Source organism: Empidonax traillii, unplaced genomic scaffold, assembly GCF_003031625.1.
Source record: "Empidonax traillii isolate 1590-97213 ecotype Southwest subspecies unplaced genomic scaffold, ASM303162v1 scaffold225:size1387458, whole genome shotgun sequence".
NCBI classification, from domain to species: domain Eukaryota; kingdom Metazoa; phylum Chordata; class Aves; order Passeriformes; family Tyrannidae; genus Empidonax; species Empidonax traillii.
Window position 1 is genome coordinate 900,717 of NW_020955418.1, and position 17,756 is coordinate 918,472.

At 37.9% G+C, this 17,756-nt stretch overlaps 1 protein-coding gene across 6 annotated transcripts in view; it reads right to left on the reverse strand.

Moving 5' to 3' along the window:
- The window catches only part of KIF13A (kinesin family member 13A), a 104,993-nt gene that overhangs the window by 35,284 nt on the left and 51,953 nt on the right, over positions 1-17,756 (reverse strand). For all 6 annotated transcript variants that reach the window (XM_027887922.1, XM_027887925.1, XM_027887924.1 and 3 more), the window contains exons 5-16: positions 16,049-16,141; positions 15,371-15,551; positions 14,284-14,371; positions 12,920-13,054; positions 12,308-12,420; positions 6,700-6,811; positions 6,087-6,299; positions 4,429-4,539; positions 3,151-3,285; positions 2,093-2,223; positions 277-363; positions 13-179 (exon numbers count right to left, since the gene is read on the reverse strand). In XM_027887922.1, coding sequence (XP_027743723.1) covers positions 13-179; positions 277-363; positions 2,093-2,223; positions 3,151-3,285; positions 4,429-4,539; positions 6,087-6,299; positions 6,700-6,811; positions 12,308-12,420; positions 12,920-13,054; positions 14,284-14,371; positions 15,371-15,551; positions 16,049-16,141 — 1,566 coding nt within the window. The remainder of the gene's footprint in view (positions 1-12; positions 180-276; positions 364-2,092; positions 2,224-3,150; positions 3,286-4,428; positions 4,540-6,086; positions 6,300-6,699; positions 6,812-12,307; positions 12,421-12,919; positions 13,055-14,283; positions 14,372-15,370; positions 15,552-16,048; positions 16,142-17,756) is intronic.

Genomic DNA, 17,756 nt, shown 5'->3' on the forward strand with positions numbered 1-17,756 from the left:
AACTGGCCTTACCATTACTATTCAGTGTCTTCATAATAACTTCCATTTGTGCAAACTCATAGTTGTAGTCTGGTTCAGAAGAAGCTTCGCTAGCTGCATCTAGATCATGCTCTCCCAGTGAAGTTTCTTTCTCAAGGTCTTTCAGCCAATCTCGACGTTTCCTCTTTGGTAAATTGATTCTGTGTAAAAGTGAAAATTCAGTTCATAAACAAGATTATGTAGAACAGAAAAGGACAAAAAATGCAAAGTGCTTGGAATATAAATATCAACAATTACCTAAAAAAGTGGTTGTTTCCCCATAATATTCTATCTCCATGCCATAACTGAGTGACAGAACATACCAGTGCACCATTTACACAGGATCTGAAAGAAGAAAATACATTTTCAGTGAAATCTTAAAAATAAAAGATTGAAGAACTACTGTTTCTCTTATCTGCCAACAGTCACTTGTATCATATGATGCACAAATCTGCCAGGCTCTCATTAAAGGATCACTGGGAAAGTTACTGCTCTGACTTCTATTGCCAGAATTAGCACCTTTCCCCTCTAACTTTGGCTGGTACAATTCTTCAGTAAACCTCCAGATAAGTTTGCTTTTGTTTGCCAGATTTTCTTTAAATTTTCAAAAAAAATTTCCCATTTCTCAAACTGGGTCACTGCCTGTTTCTTATAAACACTCTGTGAACTTGAATGCATGCAAATCCTGCTGACAAAGCTCTCCAAGATACAACTCAGTCAACACAAAGTTGTAAAACATGCTGTTAACATATTCAGCATTCAAGCATAAGAAAAGATTCTTAGATCCAAGTTTTATTCTTTCAACAAATGGAGTCTCTATTATTAACAATGGTCTATTTTTGTGAACATCTGGTATACTGCTGTATTTCTTTGTAGGTTTCTTTGTATTTAAGTTTCAATCACAAAATGGGAAAAATTGAACTTTTGCATACATGACTCACAAAGCAGAGCATTTTATTTGGAAGGAAAAAAATCTTCTGTAAAATGAAAAAAGCCTTTTCAGATGCAGTGTTCTCATTTCTGCTGTCTCTCTCGTGTGAATCAACACAAAAATGTTTAATTTTAAACCAGATTTTTATTTAACTTCTTTTCAGTGAAATCCTGGTAACTCAATTTCTGCTGACACTAGTATGTTAAGAACAGTTATTTAATCACGGAAGATCAGGCATGATTAAAAGAAAATATGTATTTTCCATGAACATGTTCTTGCCAGTCAAAATGACTGATTTCCAGTCCAATAACTCTATCACCACAGGTCTGAATCCCATCTGTTTGAAATGTTGTAGTGTAGGCTGCAGAAAAAATAATGCATTTGACTAAAGGCAGAATGAAAGAGATTGTACTTTTAAGGTGTCTCTCAAACCTTAGTTTCTCATTCTGATACTAATCTGTACATTATTTAGATATTCAAATTTCAGACAAGCAGCAAGACTATTAACTAGGACAAAGGTACTGCTTATCACATGCCATTGGAGCTGAAGTGACAAAGACATTTACAGTTCCACTCAAGAAGCCACAGTGCCCCTGGAATGGAAAAACAATTAAAATACAGACGTAGAAACAAAAGGTGAAATGTGAATTGACACCGCATATTAACTAGACACAACAGTAATTAAGGAGTTAGAAAATAATTCAGATCTCTAAAACACCTCTTTCTCACAAAATATTGAACTTTACAACAGGAACTACTTAACGAGGCACAATTTATTCTCCCCCATCAAGACAGCCTGCTATCCCATCACATAGGCTGGCATAGCCAGCAGTATCCCAGTGACACAGACAAGCAGTGGCTCCTCACTCCTATCAAATACCTTCTTGTGATGGCTTTCTCAGAGCCAAACCACTGACAGCCTGTTAAGCTGCAGAGTGGGTGGGGGTGCGTACACATGTGTGGGGATATCTTAGTTTTAATTGCTGAATTTCACTTCCAAGCATCTGTTTAAGTCAACTATACTAAAGTTACTAATTGATCAGAAAGTAAGATGCTTCTGTCTATGTAAAATAAAAATGTGTGAAAGTTACCTGGCAGAGAAGAGCAAACATGTCAATGGAAGGTGATGCTGATCTTCCTTACCTTGCATTTTCTTTTGGTGTGAGTGTAACTTCTCCATCTAAAGCAATATCAATCTCACAGTGTTCTGGCTGGATTCCTATACCAAAGAGCTGTATATCCTGAGAGGTATCTGCACCAACTCTTGTGTGATCCTACAAAACAAATTGTTACTAAGAGACAAGCAAAATACCGCTATTGATACAACTAAGAAAATATTAGCTAAAGCACGGAGACTTGCACAGTCTGCGTGCTTTCCTTTGCTAAGCACTTCTGTAGAGCAGAAGAGGTGCCACAGCAGATCTGAAGACTGTAACAGTCACACACAAATTGTTGTTCTGCTCTGCACCTCATATAGTTTTAGATAAAGCAAAAGAAAGCAGTTGACATAGAAACTGAAATACTACCTCAGTCACCAAAGCAGAAAAGAAGCTATGAAAATATGAAAATATGCCTTTCATATATTATTGACAAGAAGTTCAGATTTCCTTACAAACTTACTTGGTTTGTATTTCACACTACTTCACTCTGACATGAGACTACACTAAACACAATGGTATGAGAGCTAGTAATACCAGGAAAATACATTTCTGTAAATTTTTAACAGTGTTTTTTTAACCCCCTGTTTCATAAGTTTTTCTGTCATTGAAGACCTTGTTACTCTTCCTGAGTACTGATTAGTACTGATTACTACTGAGTACTGATTACTACTAAACATCACCTCCTTACGATAAACTCATTAAATATTTAAAGCAATCCTCAACTCCCTAACAAAAAGAAGCATCTGACATGAGGCTCTTGCTTCAAGTTCAACCCAGAAGGAGATTCTAAAACTACAATTGATCTCAACACTGGCACACACTGAGCACTTCTACCCCTGTTGGCAATCAGGAGATCAGTTAGGAAAACAGCAAAGCCGAACTGCAAAGGGAGAACAAAAACCTAAACAGTAAGAGGAGGCCTATCCTATTTTGCTGCAACTAGTCTTAAAAATCGACATAACAGCCCAAGTAACAAATTGAGCCAGAATTTCAAGACAAGTGTCCTTTTATTCTGTGTAAACATCCTTTTCACATCCTTACCTTTAAATAGTAAACCAAAAGCTCATTGAGCGCAGGGTCCGCATTCAGGTTCACCAGATAACACTTGTCATCCCCCACCTTGATACCTGAAGACTCCAGGGATATTCCCATGCTCTCTAGCTGCTTTTGCCTCTCCTGCAAGCACAGAAATAGGTTAATCTTGCCTGCTGCAGTATGTGGAGACAAGTACAGAGCAACTGAAGCTGAAGATGCACATGCTGAGAATGCATTCTGTGTATCTCTACCAGACATTGGTTAAGTACCACAGGGGCAATAGAATTTATTTTTACACACTAATCATAAAAAGTTATATCTACTTCTTAATCATCTGCTTCCCCTAAGTGGAACTTATTTACCTAAGCAGTCCTATTAAATTTATTAGACATACTGAAGCAGCTCTGTTATTAGAGCTACTTGTAAATAACACAGTGTGGCCATGAGTGTCCGTGTTAATAAAAAATCAGTTTCAGTTCCAACCAGTTCAAGGATAATCATAGTCATAAAGAATTTAGAAAATAGTATGCCACAGTTTAGGCTTATTCTTTTGAAGTTTTATTATTATTTCAGCTAAAGCATCTACCTGATGATACCACATCTGCCTTCTGTTTTGCTACAGTTTGATTTGGTTTGGTTTTTCCACCTTGTCCTTTTTCATTTTTAAGAAGTTTTTAAAGAGTGTTTGCATCAAAACATCCTTCTAGAATATTAGGACTAGAAAAGAAACCCAAAAATGCTTATTCTACAAGCTATAGATGGTGGAAATTATAGAGTACACTGGAATCCTTATTTTAAGTACAATAAGAACAATAAACAAACATTAGTAACTACATGTACACATTTTTCTTCTCTGGATAAAATAATCACTAAAAGCAAAAGCAACAAATACCACCCACAATTCTGGTCCATTTGTAATCCTTCACTTTCTTAGTCACTTCAAGAGAAACATGTCCAAGATCCCACTGTGGTCTTACTAAACAAATGAGTTGCTCAAACGTATTTTGATGCTTTACTCTAAAGTCAAATATTAGCTCTTATCAATGATATCGTGACACAGCTAGATTTATTCTAATGAAATTTGGACTTACCAAAACCCCAAAAAACAAACAAAGAAATCAACCCACCCCAAAACTAGAAACAAGGGGAAAAAGACAAAATTCAGAGGAACTGTATATGGTTGGTGGGGAAAAGAGCTTCTAAACAGTCAGCTAAAGCTCATGAAATTCAGCTGACTTGCACTGTATGATTATCTGGCTTTGCTCCTCAAAATTTCTGAAATACCTGTGCAATTTCTTCTGTTTTCCTTAGCTTTTCTTCCCAGGTGACCGTTAGTTCTTTTATTAGTTTTTCAGATTCTTCCAATTTTTCTTTCAGTTCTGGTGCCTTCATGGCCTAAAAGATAGAAATTAGATAAAACCCTCAGCTATTCTTCCCAATGCAAAGTCTGCTTGTGCAAAAAAACTGTGGACATCATCATAACATCAAATGTAGTAGGTATAGATTTCTACTATATTCCCAGGTTTTTCATGGTATAAGATGAAGGAATTGGTCACTTGCAACTGTAATGGGTCCAGATCTGAAATAGCTATAGATCAACATAGCTCCAGAGGCTAATGGAATGAAAAAAAAATCTCTGTGTCTGGCCACTCATACTTCAGTGTCTGTATAAAAATATGTGAGTATTTAAAATCTCTGAAGTCCTAGCTGTCTGAAGTTCAACTGCAAATTCTTTCTTCCAACGGAGGTTTCAAATAGAAATTCCTCCCGACATTTAGCCTTCCATTCTATCTTGGTTTTGTAAGTGTTCCTAGAGTTGCACTAAGGCTTTCAGACTGACCCTGTTGATTACCTTCGAAGGAAGGCATGCTCTGGAGCTGACACAGGGCTCTCATTTCACAACAGGAAACCGAGGCAAAGGGCTTGAATACATCCAGTGCCAAGTAACAATTCAACAGGCTGGCCTATAACTCTACATAACTGTTTTTATCAGAAGGTAGATGAGAAAACACTTTAAATAAATAATTAGTAAGACTTTGGACACCTTCCTACTGATTGTGTTCAGCTGCAGCCTGCCAACATAATTAACAACAATAATATTTTCCAGTGTAAAATAAGGGATTAGAACAGTTTTTTATTTATGAAAAATAGTGAATGGCTCCTTCCTCTTAAAGCAGATTTTCCCATTTCAGTTTGTAAGGACCTGTTCATATGAGGAACACTGTTCCTTAGAAGGACATGAAGTTTAAACACCACACAAATTTACCCTCAAACACACTTCTGGTTTTTTTCCACCAGTATTTTGTGTCCTGCCTGAAAAGATCAAACATATTTTCCTACCTGTTAAGTGCCTAATTTGACCAGATATCACCAAGTAAACTATCCTACCTGAATACTTTACTCTTCAATTAGAAGTATAAATCTAAGATAAGTATCAATTACACAGTGTTAAATATTAAGGCAGTGAAGTAAACTGTTGATGGGGTTTGGTGTTGCATTTACGACAACTTTCAGTAGATTTTCACAAATGTCAGAGAGAAATGCCCCATATATTCTGTGGCTCAATACCAGATTTTTGCTTTTTCACACTTTTCCATTTGGTGTCATATATAGTCCACCAATGCAAAAAAAAAAAAATAAAATCTTTTAATAAGTCTACACAATGCATTTGTACACTAGCCCTTCTCTGTGCTGCATCAATTATTGTTGGACCTGAAGTTCCTCAAGAACTGTCTAGTCTGACAAGGGTCACCATTAGTACAATGCTGTCCTCATTTAAAAGTTATTAAAAGTAAGCACACACTATGTTGGATTGAGGAAACAAAGTTAATTATTTTAAAAAGTAAATAAATAAAAGAAAAATGAATGGCTGCTAGAGTTCCAGACAGAATTTGACATTTGCTTGGGAAACTCAGGTTATGTTGCGCTGTGAATAACGTTACCTCGGCTTGTGAGAGCTGTTCTTTCAGTTTTTCAACTTCTTCACGTAATTCTCTGATGACCCTAGCGTTTGGATCTTCATTCACCACAGCATGATTAACTATCCTTTTGGCTCTGTCTGCATATCTCAGAGTTGAGAGTGTTTCTTCATAGTTGTCTGCTGCTGGACTAATTGTGGCTATCATGGCAGTTTGGCTGTTTCCTCCCAAGTTATCCTGTAGTGCAGCCACAGAAAGTTTGAGGGTTAAAAATGGTTCTGATACTATACACTGTCTTTTCAAAGAGACTTAAAATACTTAAAGCTTACTATTTAGGCACCGAAAAGTACTCTGAGTATAAACTAATTAGTATGTTCCAAAAACATTCTTTGCCACCTCTACCATCTTTGATTCCATTAGAACTGAAAATAGTCAAATAGGATTTTACACAGAATTAACACAAGACACAATTAGCTGTACATATAATATTTGGAATAACTCAGAGCTATGAGAGTTCCTTCACTCATTTCTTTGAAAAAAGGATGAGAAGTCCATGTACACAGGGGTATACTACAATGATCCTACAAACTAGTAAGCTGACATCTTGTGAACGTGGTGAATGGAAAATATAAATTACCTTGAGAAGCCAAGTGAGTACAGAGTCTCTGTAAGGCACAAACTTGTTTTTCCCCTTCCCTGCTGCTTGGTCAGCAAGTGATGATATAACCAAGCCCAGTGTTGAAAGTGATCTACAAATGCAAAACAGCAGAACAGGTTTAACAGATATTCCAAATGTAGATTTAATAAAACACAGAAAAAGGGATTGCTCTGCAGAACTTCACATCCAACTATCAAAATATCATGGAATAATTTAAGTTGGAAATGACCACAGGAGATCAGCTAGCCCGTTGCCCTGCTCCAAACAAGGCAATGTATTTCTTTCAAGTTACATATTTGGAAAAAAGAAAGGTATCTACGGTGTTTCATCTCATTTGGTACTAAGACCATGTTCCAGAAAGACTGAAATTATGCTGAAACATTTAAAATAGTTTGAAAAGTGTACAACAGACTGCTTCAGTACATGGAGAACCACTGCCTTTGATTAGACACCTACCTTTTCTCAGAGGATAAAAATCTTTCTGTTTTAGACACTGTCTCATGACACCGTTACAAGTCAGCGCTGGAAGCACAACAAGAACCTCTGTCTCTAGGAACAATGTTTTAGGAACACTGACTCAAACAGAGACTAAAACTGAACAATTCTCTAGCCAGAAGGAGGCATCCTCAAAACAAATCTAGCAATGGCCCAGGATAACTAGCCTGCCCTGGTGAACCAGTGACCAGCCAGCCGTCACACAACAATAGAAGGCTGCTCATCAGAGTAGACTGATTAGGAGGTCCCTTGACAGATGGATTGGGTTATAATTGAGGTAGAGCCTCACTAGCTTCTTGTGGGGGGAACAGACCAAACAATCTCCCAGATACAAAAATGCTGCACAAGTGTGAAAGAGAAAAGCAAAAAAAGCTACATCCCAAATAACACTCTAGAACTGTGAAAAAAATAGCTAACTTGTTCAGTTTGGTACATATACAACTTCTACCAACAGGGGTAACTATATTAATAATCTGTGCAAGGCAGATGTGCATTATATTATCCAATTCTTATACAATCCTGTGTAAATTTTAAGTGACATCAGGGCTCTTGGGGTGAGTATGTTTAAGATAATGAGCTGGTTGAGGAGCCTGAGAACATTAAACAGATGCCTAAAGGGTTTTAAAACAGACATTGTTGAAGCACAAGAGTATACTGGTCTGTCATACTCATGCTCAAATATCTGTTTACTCTCTCTAACTACCAAAGAAAACTTCATCAGCATCGCGATTAGATAGTCAAATAAATCTTTATTTTTGTTGTTCCACCACATCCGCTTGCGTTTTCTTTTCAAAAAAGTAGTTCTATTTTAGTTAATAGATGGCATTTGCACAATTTTTATAACAGAGCCTTAGTGCTGCTTGAAACTGCCGGTGGTTCAGAAATAACACTTAGAAAATTACAAAAATGTTGTAGAAGACTATTTCAAGGAACATATCCAAGGCTAAGGTAACAAAAGCCATCACAGGTGTCACTGATGATGTCCCTAATTGCATATAAAGATAGCATAGACCTGAGAGGAAAATTAAAAGAAAAAGAAATTTAAGGGGAGGCTAGGTAATCTAATCACCCAAGAGAGCACTCTATTCTGTAAATTTGTCTAGAGGATAACGTTCCAACTCACCTCTGAGAAACTCATAGGAAAAAAAAAAAAAAAAAACAATTAGTTTTAGTTTTGTGACCTAAAGAAAAGCCTAATAACCTCTGAAAGTTTGTGGGGGAAAGACAGGAAAAGGAGAAGTAGTTCTTGTCCCCAGACTCTTCTCTCTGCAGACAGAGATGACAGCTTGCTAAACACGAGAGAGCAAACAGTAGGATGCTCTATGCTGCTCTGTAGCAACCTCCTCCAGCACAACCAGCACACTCCCAATGGAGGCCACCTCCAAGGGGCATAAATTAAAAAAAACGCTCTGGACTATTTTCCTCTGATTCCTCTTTCCCTCTTGACATAAGGGAAATGTGAAAACCAAAGCCAAACCCTGAGGGTGGGGGAAGAAATGGAATGTCAGAAGAGAAATAGGAAGAACAGGGATTCAAAAGGACCCATGATTGAAAACTGTTTCACAGCAGGGCTGCAACACCAATTTGAATTATGGGCACTGCATTTTAATGAACAGGAAATTATAAGCTACAGTTTATTAACATGGGATTAAAAACCATGACAATATTATCGCTCCTTATAAATCCTGATTTTATTTTAAGAATAACTGTTAACATCTGCAATAAAAGCCAACCTGGAATCATTTATGAACTCTGCTGGAGATTTCATAACACAAAGCTGTTTAAAGGCTTTAAGGAAAGCAGCAAAAGAAATGGCTGCCCAAAAAAATAATTACAGGACTCAGGCTGCTTTGCTTCATGCTAAATGATGCATCAGAGATCTGTCATTACTTTGATACTATCTGACGCTACTCATATACAATGAATCAACCAGAAGGCCTAAGCCCATAGTGCACAGCAGACTTGAGGCAGTTCAGAAGCAGCAGAGTGGACTTGTATGGTGCAGGATTACAGGAAAGTGCCATTTCTACACTCTGTTCTCCTTTGTCCCTATTCCTCAGGCATGACCAGGCTGCCCTTGCTAGCAGGCAGTGGGAAGCTTGTGCACTTCCACCACAGGCCTGAGTCAGCGGCATTCAAAGGCAAGTGGTGCCTCCTCACTGCAGGGGAACACCTCTGTCCCTAAAAAAACACCCATTCAAGCTACTTCTGTACAATTTACAACCGAATTCTTCAATGGGCAGAATCCACTTTTCTATTTGTTAACTCGGAATACAAAAACCCCTCCCTCAAAGCAGCTTGGAGACAGACCTGTCCCAGCCCATCTCTTGCCCCCGCCTACAATTTAAAGTCTTCTTTTTGCGTTCTCAAGTTAAAATGGCAACAGCTATGATTTTACTAATCAGAGTTAAAATTGCAGACTGCTCAGAGAAAGTATTTTTTTTTGTAGCCACTAATTGACAGCTTGTTTATTCTGCTTCCTCCCACTGCTGTGTTCTAGAAATTCTTTGACTACACCACAAAGAGTTGTTAAGCACCTCGTTTTCTGCACTGGGTATGGGAACTGGCACATCCTGCAGAGGAACATGCACATCCAGCTTTTCTGTGAGGTATGGCAAGTCTCCCAAAAACCTCCTTCACTAAGACAACTCGGTGTCATCTCTGAGAAAAAGCCAGAAGTAATCTCTGTTACAACTTTATGAAGATGTTGACACAAAATGACACATCTTGCTATTGTTTCACAGAATATGCTGAGTTGGCAAGGACCCACAAATCCAACCCTTAGCCCTGCACAGGACCATCTCCAAGAGTCACACCGTGTGCCTGAGAGTATCCTAACACTTCTTGAATTCTGTCAGGCTTGGTGCTGTGACCCCTTCCCTAGGGAGCCTGTTCCAGTGCCCAACCACCCTCTAGGTGAAGAACTTTTTTCAAATATCAAGCCCAAATCTCCCCTGTCACAACTTCAGGGCATTCCCTCATGTCCTGTCACTGGTCATCACAGAGAAGAAATCAGTGTCTGCCCCTCCTCTTCCCCTCATGAGGGAGCTGTAACTGCAATGAGGTCTCCCCTCAGTCTCCTCCAGGCTGAACAGACCAAGTGACCTCAGCTGCTCCTCATGTGGCTTCCCCTCAAGACCCTTCACCATCTTCCTTGCCAGTAAGTGGGAGAGCAATCCATCACCCCTGCTCTGCAATATGCTGTCCCCAAGATAGGAAAGAGCGTTTTCAGCAGGGTAAATTGTGGGACCAAGGTGGCAACTACCACAGCTCTAACCAGTTTTCATCAGAAACAAACGGCACAGACACTTGCAGAGACAAACACTACGCAGTTTTGGTAGACACAGCTGAGTGTAAATTTTCCCTGCTTTGTTAAGAAACAGGCACATTATTTCCACATTCTTCTTCAAGGCAACAAAACGCAGCACAAACAGCAAATTTACTTCCCAGCAGTTCCATTTTTGATCACAATAAACATAACACATGCTACCAATACATGTTACTCGTTTTTTTATAAAAGAAAAATAATAAGAAAAGAAGCTGACATAGGAAGGTATATGGTTTACAGTTTAAGTATACAGGATCACTCCAGAAAAGATTATTATCTTTCCCTAATAAGTAAGGTGCATCACACCCCAAAGAAGATCACACACAATGTTCTCTGAAGAGGTAGTCTGATAAAACATGCCCATCAGTTCTGAGGCTAAAAAAGTCACTCATTGAAACCTGAACAGCAAAAAACTAACAGAAGACACCAAGCACAGCATTAGGAATTCTCTTTTGCCTATCAGTTCCAAAAGTTATTTCACAGAGAATCCTTAATAAATGGACTAAGTAATAGCATATAAGCTATTACATTCTTATAGCATATAAGAATTTAATTGAATAGAAAATGTAGAGCTGCCCAGTTTTCTTTCTAAGATCTTTCATTTTCTAGAAAGGTCTGGCACTTTTATTTGAAGTCCTGTATTGGCAATGAGGTTCAGCATGGGCGAAACAAACCTGCCAACTGCACTGGTACCATACAAGTTTAACACTGAATAAACATGCTGTTAGGAAAAAAACTGACAAAAGTCTTTCTGTATCTATAGCTACACCTGCCATTTGTTAGCAGCTGTTGGGAGAGTTGGCATTTGAACTCTTCCACAAGGATTAGAAAGAAACACTTAATTTCATCTTTGTTTATGCAAAATACAAATAGAATTTCTAGTAAAACCAATCTGAATTTAACTAGTAACCTGCAGGGTAAGGTTACAATATTTGCCATTAGGCAAGCAGAGCCACATAATTTTGTTTCTTTGGGACTACGCCAGTTGTGGCCACCGCTATGATGCATTAAACGCAAAGCAGATTAAAAATTAAGCTAAAAAGAGCAAACATGTTCGAACTCAGCAAGAGGTAAATTTAAATCATTGTAAGCATGAATGCTGTTCATACACACTTTGTGCCGTCATTGTCAACTTAAAATACCAAAATATTTCCTAACATTTTAAAATTTAATTGAAAAAGCAGTAGCTTTTAATGCAACAGTTAGACTCTTTCTTTCCCAGAGGATTAGTATATTTAAGACAGCGGTAATAGTGTGCTAAATTCTTGCTATTGGACAATAACACAGTAATTATGGTTAAAAAAATCCTTTGAAACTTGTCATTGCTTGAGCACAAATGCCCAAGGCAATTCTAAACCAACACAGCTTCATTCTGATCCGATTTTCTTAAACTGTACATTATACCCTTACATATTTTAATTCATGTTGGAACAAAGCCATTCAACACCGCAACTTTGCATTCTTCCTTGAGCAGATGATGAGACAAACACATGAGCCTGGGGACAGGGTGTATAAATGAGTCACAAAAGGTATATGCTTAATTAAAGAGCACTGCTGTCACTTTTTCCAGATAAAATTCATATAGCCCTCGTCTGAGTCAAGTATGAATCAGGATCCCTGTGCCAACGTCAGGAAACACACGGTGCTCAGCACAGAACTGCTTCTGATGAAGCTCGTTTGAGCTGACTTGTGACATGCACATCGAGAGAGAAGGCCAAGGAAACAAAGACTAGTCTTTGCAACCTGTGTATACCGATGTCTTACTTGTTTATGTTGCTGCCTTCCTTCAGGCGTTCTCCTGCAGCTCCTGTTTTGGACACTCTCTCGCTCCCAGCCAAGTCCACCAGGCTGACCTTGCTGACCTTCTCTCCAGAATTCTGTGCAAATGGGACATGGGAGAACAGCTAAGAAACACTGGCACCATGAAACACTGTTCTTTATAATAACATGGATTAAAGTATCAAGTTCAAGATAGGAGAGGAGAAGGAATTGTCAGAGTTTTTATAACTCTTTGAAGGTCATCTGTATATTTTATAGTAAAGGCCTGAGGCACTAAGGAACCAGAATCAGCTGTGTGGTAATATCAATAACCATACTGGCAGCATAGGACATTAAAACATACCAACTCCAGCAACAGTTAAGACCTAGGAAGGTAATATATTACCATCGTGGCAATATAATCTTAAAAAGTGCACCAATTGTTTGCTTTATCTGGTGTGCTTTCTCACTCTTCCAGGGCTCTCTCGACCTTGATTACTGGACCCCATGGCATCAAGCACAATCTCAAAGCACAGCTAAACAGATAAGGTATGTGGGAAAGAAAGGAAAAAGAAGAATCCAACACAACTTCATAAATTAATCAACAGAAATACATACACCAGACTGCAGGTCATAAAGTGTCTGAGTCACTATAATATTGAATACAGCATGAGAGCGGCTGCTTTCTTCGTTCATGTTGGTTGCGGCAACTGTTCGTGATTTGTTTCCCTCCGACATCAGTGACTCAATATCCTAGAGCAAAAAGAGTAAAAAGTGATGCTAGGATAAAAGCAAGTATTGTGCTTGCTGAACAAAATTCCCATCTAGATGGAAGGGTGAGAGAGGGAGAAGGGAAGGTAGAAGCAATGAGAGAATTCTTTGCTCATTTTAGGATCTATTTGAGGTGGTACAGATGGTAAGTCCACAGAACGTTAAATCATATCTTTGTTTTAAATGCTGCACTTAAAAGCCCAGCAACTACAGTCCATGCACCATCTCCTTATCTGCAGCTGAAATACGCTGGTAACACCCACATCACAAACCATCTTGTTTAAGGGCGGTAATCAAGCCAACACAGATCTACTTACAGAAGTGAACACAGGGCATCTCTTTACTGAACTAATACTATCTTCACTTAATTGGCTCAAGTTACCTCGCTTGAGCCTGTACCTTCTGACACGTGTAAAACAAAGATGACCATGCCAAGTCTGCTATATGTGCTTGCTGAATCCTCCAGAACAGTTTCAGAAGTTATCAGCCAAAAACTAAGTATGAACAATACTTACTAGAATTTCAACAAAAAAGGTGTGCTTTCAAAGTAAGCATTTCACTGCAAAAGCAGTTTTTATAACTCTATAATACACACAGATGCTTCAGAAAAATAAAAACCCCCATAAAAAAGCAAAATAGTTCCCACATAATACCACACAAAGAATGAACATTTTTTAAAAAAACATTTCCAAATCAGATCTCCAAGCTGCACTGCTCTAATTATTTCCATTGTGGCTGTAGTAATTAATTGGCTTCTACTATACTGATTTATTTGAATATGTTTTGGTAAATCAAGTGGGCTCAGATGCTGTTTTGATTTAAGTTATGAATTACCTATATACACACCTATATAAAATAGAAGGTAGTATTCGACAACAAAAACAAAGAAATTTATGCTGAAAGACTAATATTCTTATTTTAGAAGCCTCATATTTCCTGTGTCAAGCAAACACTGTGTTTGTGGCATATACCATGTGCAATGAAAACTACAAAATAATAAGATGACACTATTATATTTTTAACTTACATAAAGGCAAAACCAGTGCTTCTACATGAAATAAATCCTCCTGAAGCATTACAGAAGACCTTCGCAATTGTCAGAGACCATAACCACTCAAGAACCAAGATATCTGGATAGACACCTCTTATAAGATTCTTCTTGCTTGTGTACATAGGTGTTATTAATAAAATTGTTAGGGGTTTAGGTTTACCTCAAAGTTTGTAACAGCCAACTGAGACAGGCCATCAACATATGGTCCCAAGACTTTGTGCTCTCGAACCTTGAGAGACTGCCGACTCCTACGGAATAAAGTAGACTTTATGTACAATCTACTAATTACCACGGAAATCCAAAAATTTTCATATGAAATTGGTATCTTTTATATACCAGAGGTTAATTTATGTCCTTTTTATTGTAACAGGAAGAAGAAAGTATTCCAGAATTTGTAACTCAAAGGAACAAAAAAGACTCAAACCAGTCTAACCAGTTTTAACCTATATATGTGAATTATTTTTAATGTATCCTTCCACCCTGGAATTTGTGGCTGTAACAAAACCTGAAATGCCTTATTTGGCAGAAAGAATGCTGAGAAAAGAAAGGAAACTAAAAATCCTCCCCTCAGCAATTTGCTGAAGTTTCAACTCGTCTTGCATTTTCTACACTTTATTGACACATATCAAGTAAGTCTCAAATCTACCTTTTTAACTAACTTGCATACCTCTTCACCTTCTGCAATTATGTTCAAGGATCCAAATATACACCACACATATCAATACTCAGACGAAAAAATCCCATCAAAAAATCCTATCTTATATATCAATCTCCAAGTCAGAGAGCCTAACCAGTATTTCTGTGTAGATAAAACAGAAGAAAGAATGCCTGAGTATATTCTTCTGCATTCCCAGAGTTCAACATCTAAACCATGAGAACCAAGTTATAAAGAAGCTTCAAATTCCTTATAATCAATGAAAATTATTACCTGAATACTGTTTGGATCACGTGGCAGAAACACTCCAGAATTTACTCATATGCAGTTTTGCTGGTGGTAAACTACCTCATACAGTATTTGATTGCATCATTTGGATAATATCCTAATGTTTGAACTGATCCACAAAGGTGTATAGAAGCTTTACATGAATATTCTCTTCTTTCTGGTGTTTAGTATCTAATCCTCTCCAGAGAAGTCATCTAAACACACAGTCTCCAAAAACCTTCTCAGGGACTTGCAAAACTGATTTCTCTTTTTATAGTTTTAGACAAAAATACGGAAGGCTGTGGGGGAGAGTGAAGCTACTCACCCTTTTGGGTCAAGCAGATCTCTGACTTTTTCATTGTAGATTTCCATATAGGACACTTCTACTTTAAAAGTATGAGATTCATTTTCTTCCACAGAGATTCTCTGAAATAAAGCACAACAGAGCCGTGGGATCAGACCCAGCTGCTCTGCATTGCCCATCATTGAAAAGGATTTTCCTGAACCTAAAGGAAAAAAAAAGGAGAAGAAAATGCTTTGAGTGTAATTGCTGAATTACCCATTTGTTCAAGAAGCACGTTTTAATAATTCTCTTTTTATTCCTCCAGAAGCACATATCAGAACAACATGACATGCTATTCCAGCTTGCTCTTTGGACTACAAGGCACAAGCAAACAAAAAGAGAAATTATCTTAAAGGTTTCTTTCAGCAGGAACATTATTAGGGACCCCTTGGAACACACTTGAACACAAAAGACTGAATGACCCTTCAGTAGGAACTACTGCTTTCAGGCTTTGAAAGTGGCCCCAACAGGTAGCAACTAGGATCATAATGACAGAGCTGCTTTTAAGAACTGTACATTGTCACTGGCTGTGCCAAACGCTTGATATGTAACACTATAATATTTCAAAATACAATTTTGAAATGTTATCTGTTTTAATATTTATGTTCCTCACTTCCCATATGCACAAAGTGTTGTTCCCCTTTAGCACAGGACACTCACCTGTCTGTCCATAGGCAAAAATACAAGCATTATATCCCTGAAAGGCCTTTTCAAGAATTCCTTCTCCAAGGCACTTGAACACCACTTCTTGACCTAGAAAATAATTGGATTTTTTTTTTAATTTTAAACTGAATAACATACTAAAATTAACTGAAAACACGAATAAAAAAAGGTTTCTACATTACTTTTTTCTATTGAGAGCACTGATGAATGAACAAGTGATTTCACACACAACTGAGTGACAAATTCAAAACTGCTGCCTGAACGCAGTGTAACAGTTTCCCATGTTTAAATATATTGTTGATTATCCTGTGAAGGGACTAGTTCTTTGAAAGGTGTCATATAAGCTGAAAGCTTAGAAAATAACCCAGATGCCTAAATTTTTTATTTTTTTAAGTGTCACTTTTGCAAGTAATATGCATTATTTAATCACAAACTAGAGAGTACTGTAACAGAATTGCAATGAAAGCCATTAGTGAACTGGAACATTAGAGGCACAACAGATATCTTCCTAGGAATATTAGCAGTTGTTCTCTTGGGAACTGGCCTCAAGTTTCACCATACTGCTACGATCCACGCTGTGGCAAGGCGATAGTGGAACCAAGATAAAAGCATTCCAGTGACATTCAGGGAGGAAATGCATATTGGGAGGCTGTCAGACTTCAACAGAGCTGTTTGAGGATATATTCCACCAAATCCATAGTTTGAAACATCAGCTGCAGAATTTCATAGTCTGAATATTGTCTCCCTGTGCCAGGAGGATTTCGGATAGCGGTTGGTTTGGGTTGTTTTGTTCGGGTTTTGGGTTTTTTTGGGGGTTTTTTTTGTTGTTTTAATAGGAAAACCCAGAGTTTGTACACCACAAGGAGAGTCAATGGGTTGCCTGCTTCGAGTTCTGATCAAAGAATTACACCAGCTGTGTGTACACCCAAAACAAGCTGAGCTTAGCTAAGAACAGTATTCGTTCACCTTCTGGTGTTTGGGTTTAACCTTGCATTCACTGCTGGTGACTCTCTGAACAGCTACAATCAGCTGCATCTCTCATTTTGGTATGGGAATTCCAGCACTTGTCAGTTACAAGAAATTCTGTTTTCCAGTGGATGCATCAGCAACTTCTGTAGTTCTCAAAATGGAATATACTGGCATAAAAAAATAATCTAGCTCTACAGTTATACATTTCATGAGAATATCCACACTCCATGATCCTCAAGTAATTGGTAAGCCAGGAAATTCCTGCAGAACAACCTCCAGAATGATTGCAGAATATTTTAGAGGCATGCAAATAGGACAAGACTTTTATTTTCCTTTAACTATACCTAATTCCTTTTCTGTTGTAATGAAAAGACTGGTGCAGCAGTGCACTATCAAGTGGTCTTTGTGTATCTTTCCAGTTGAATTTCTAAAATTCCAAAGTGTCACTGGTCTTCGATTAACACAGTTAATCTTGCTGAATACAGGAATTAAAAACAGAGGAGAATCTGCTATACTCTGGAAAGATTTTATTAAAAATGTACAATACAGAAAAATTTGCTTTCTAACCTGCTCCTGAGGGCCCATTTTGTAGTTACCAAGCACCAAAGAGGCCACTATCTTGCTGAGCAAGAACACAAAATCAAGCAAAGACTGAAGCTGAGTATAATTATTATGAGAAAAGGGTATATATCACACAATGATTGTGAGTGGAGGGGAATAAAACCATTTGTCAGAA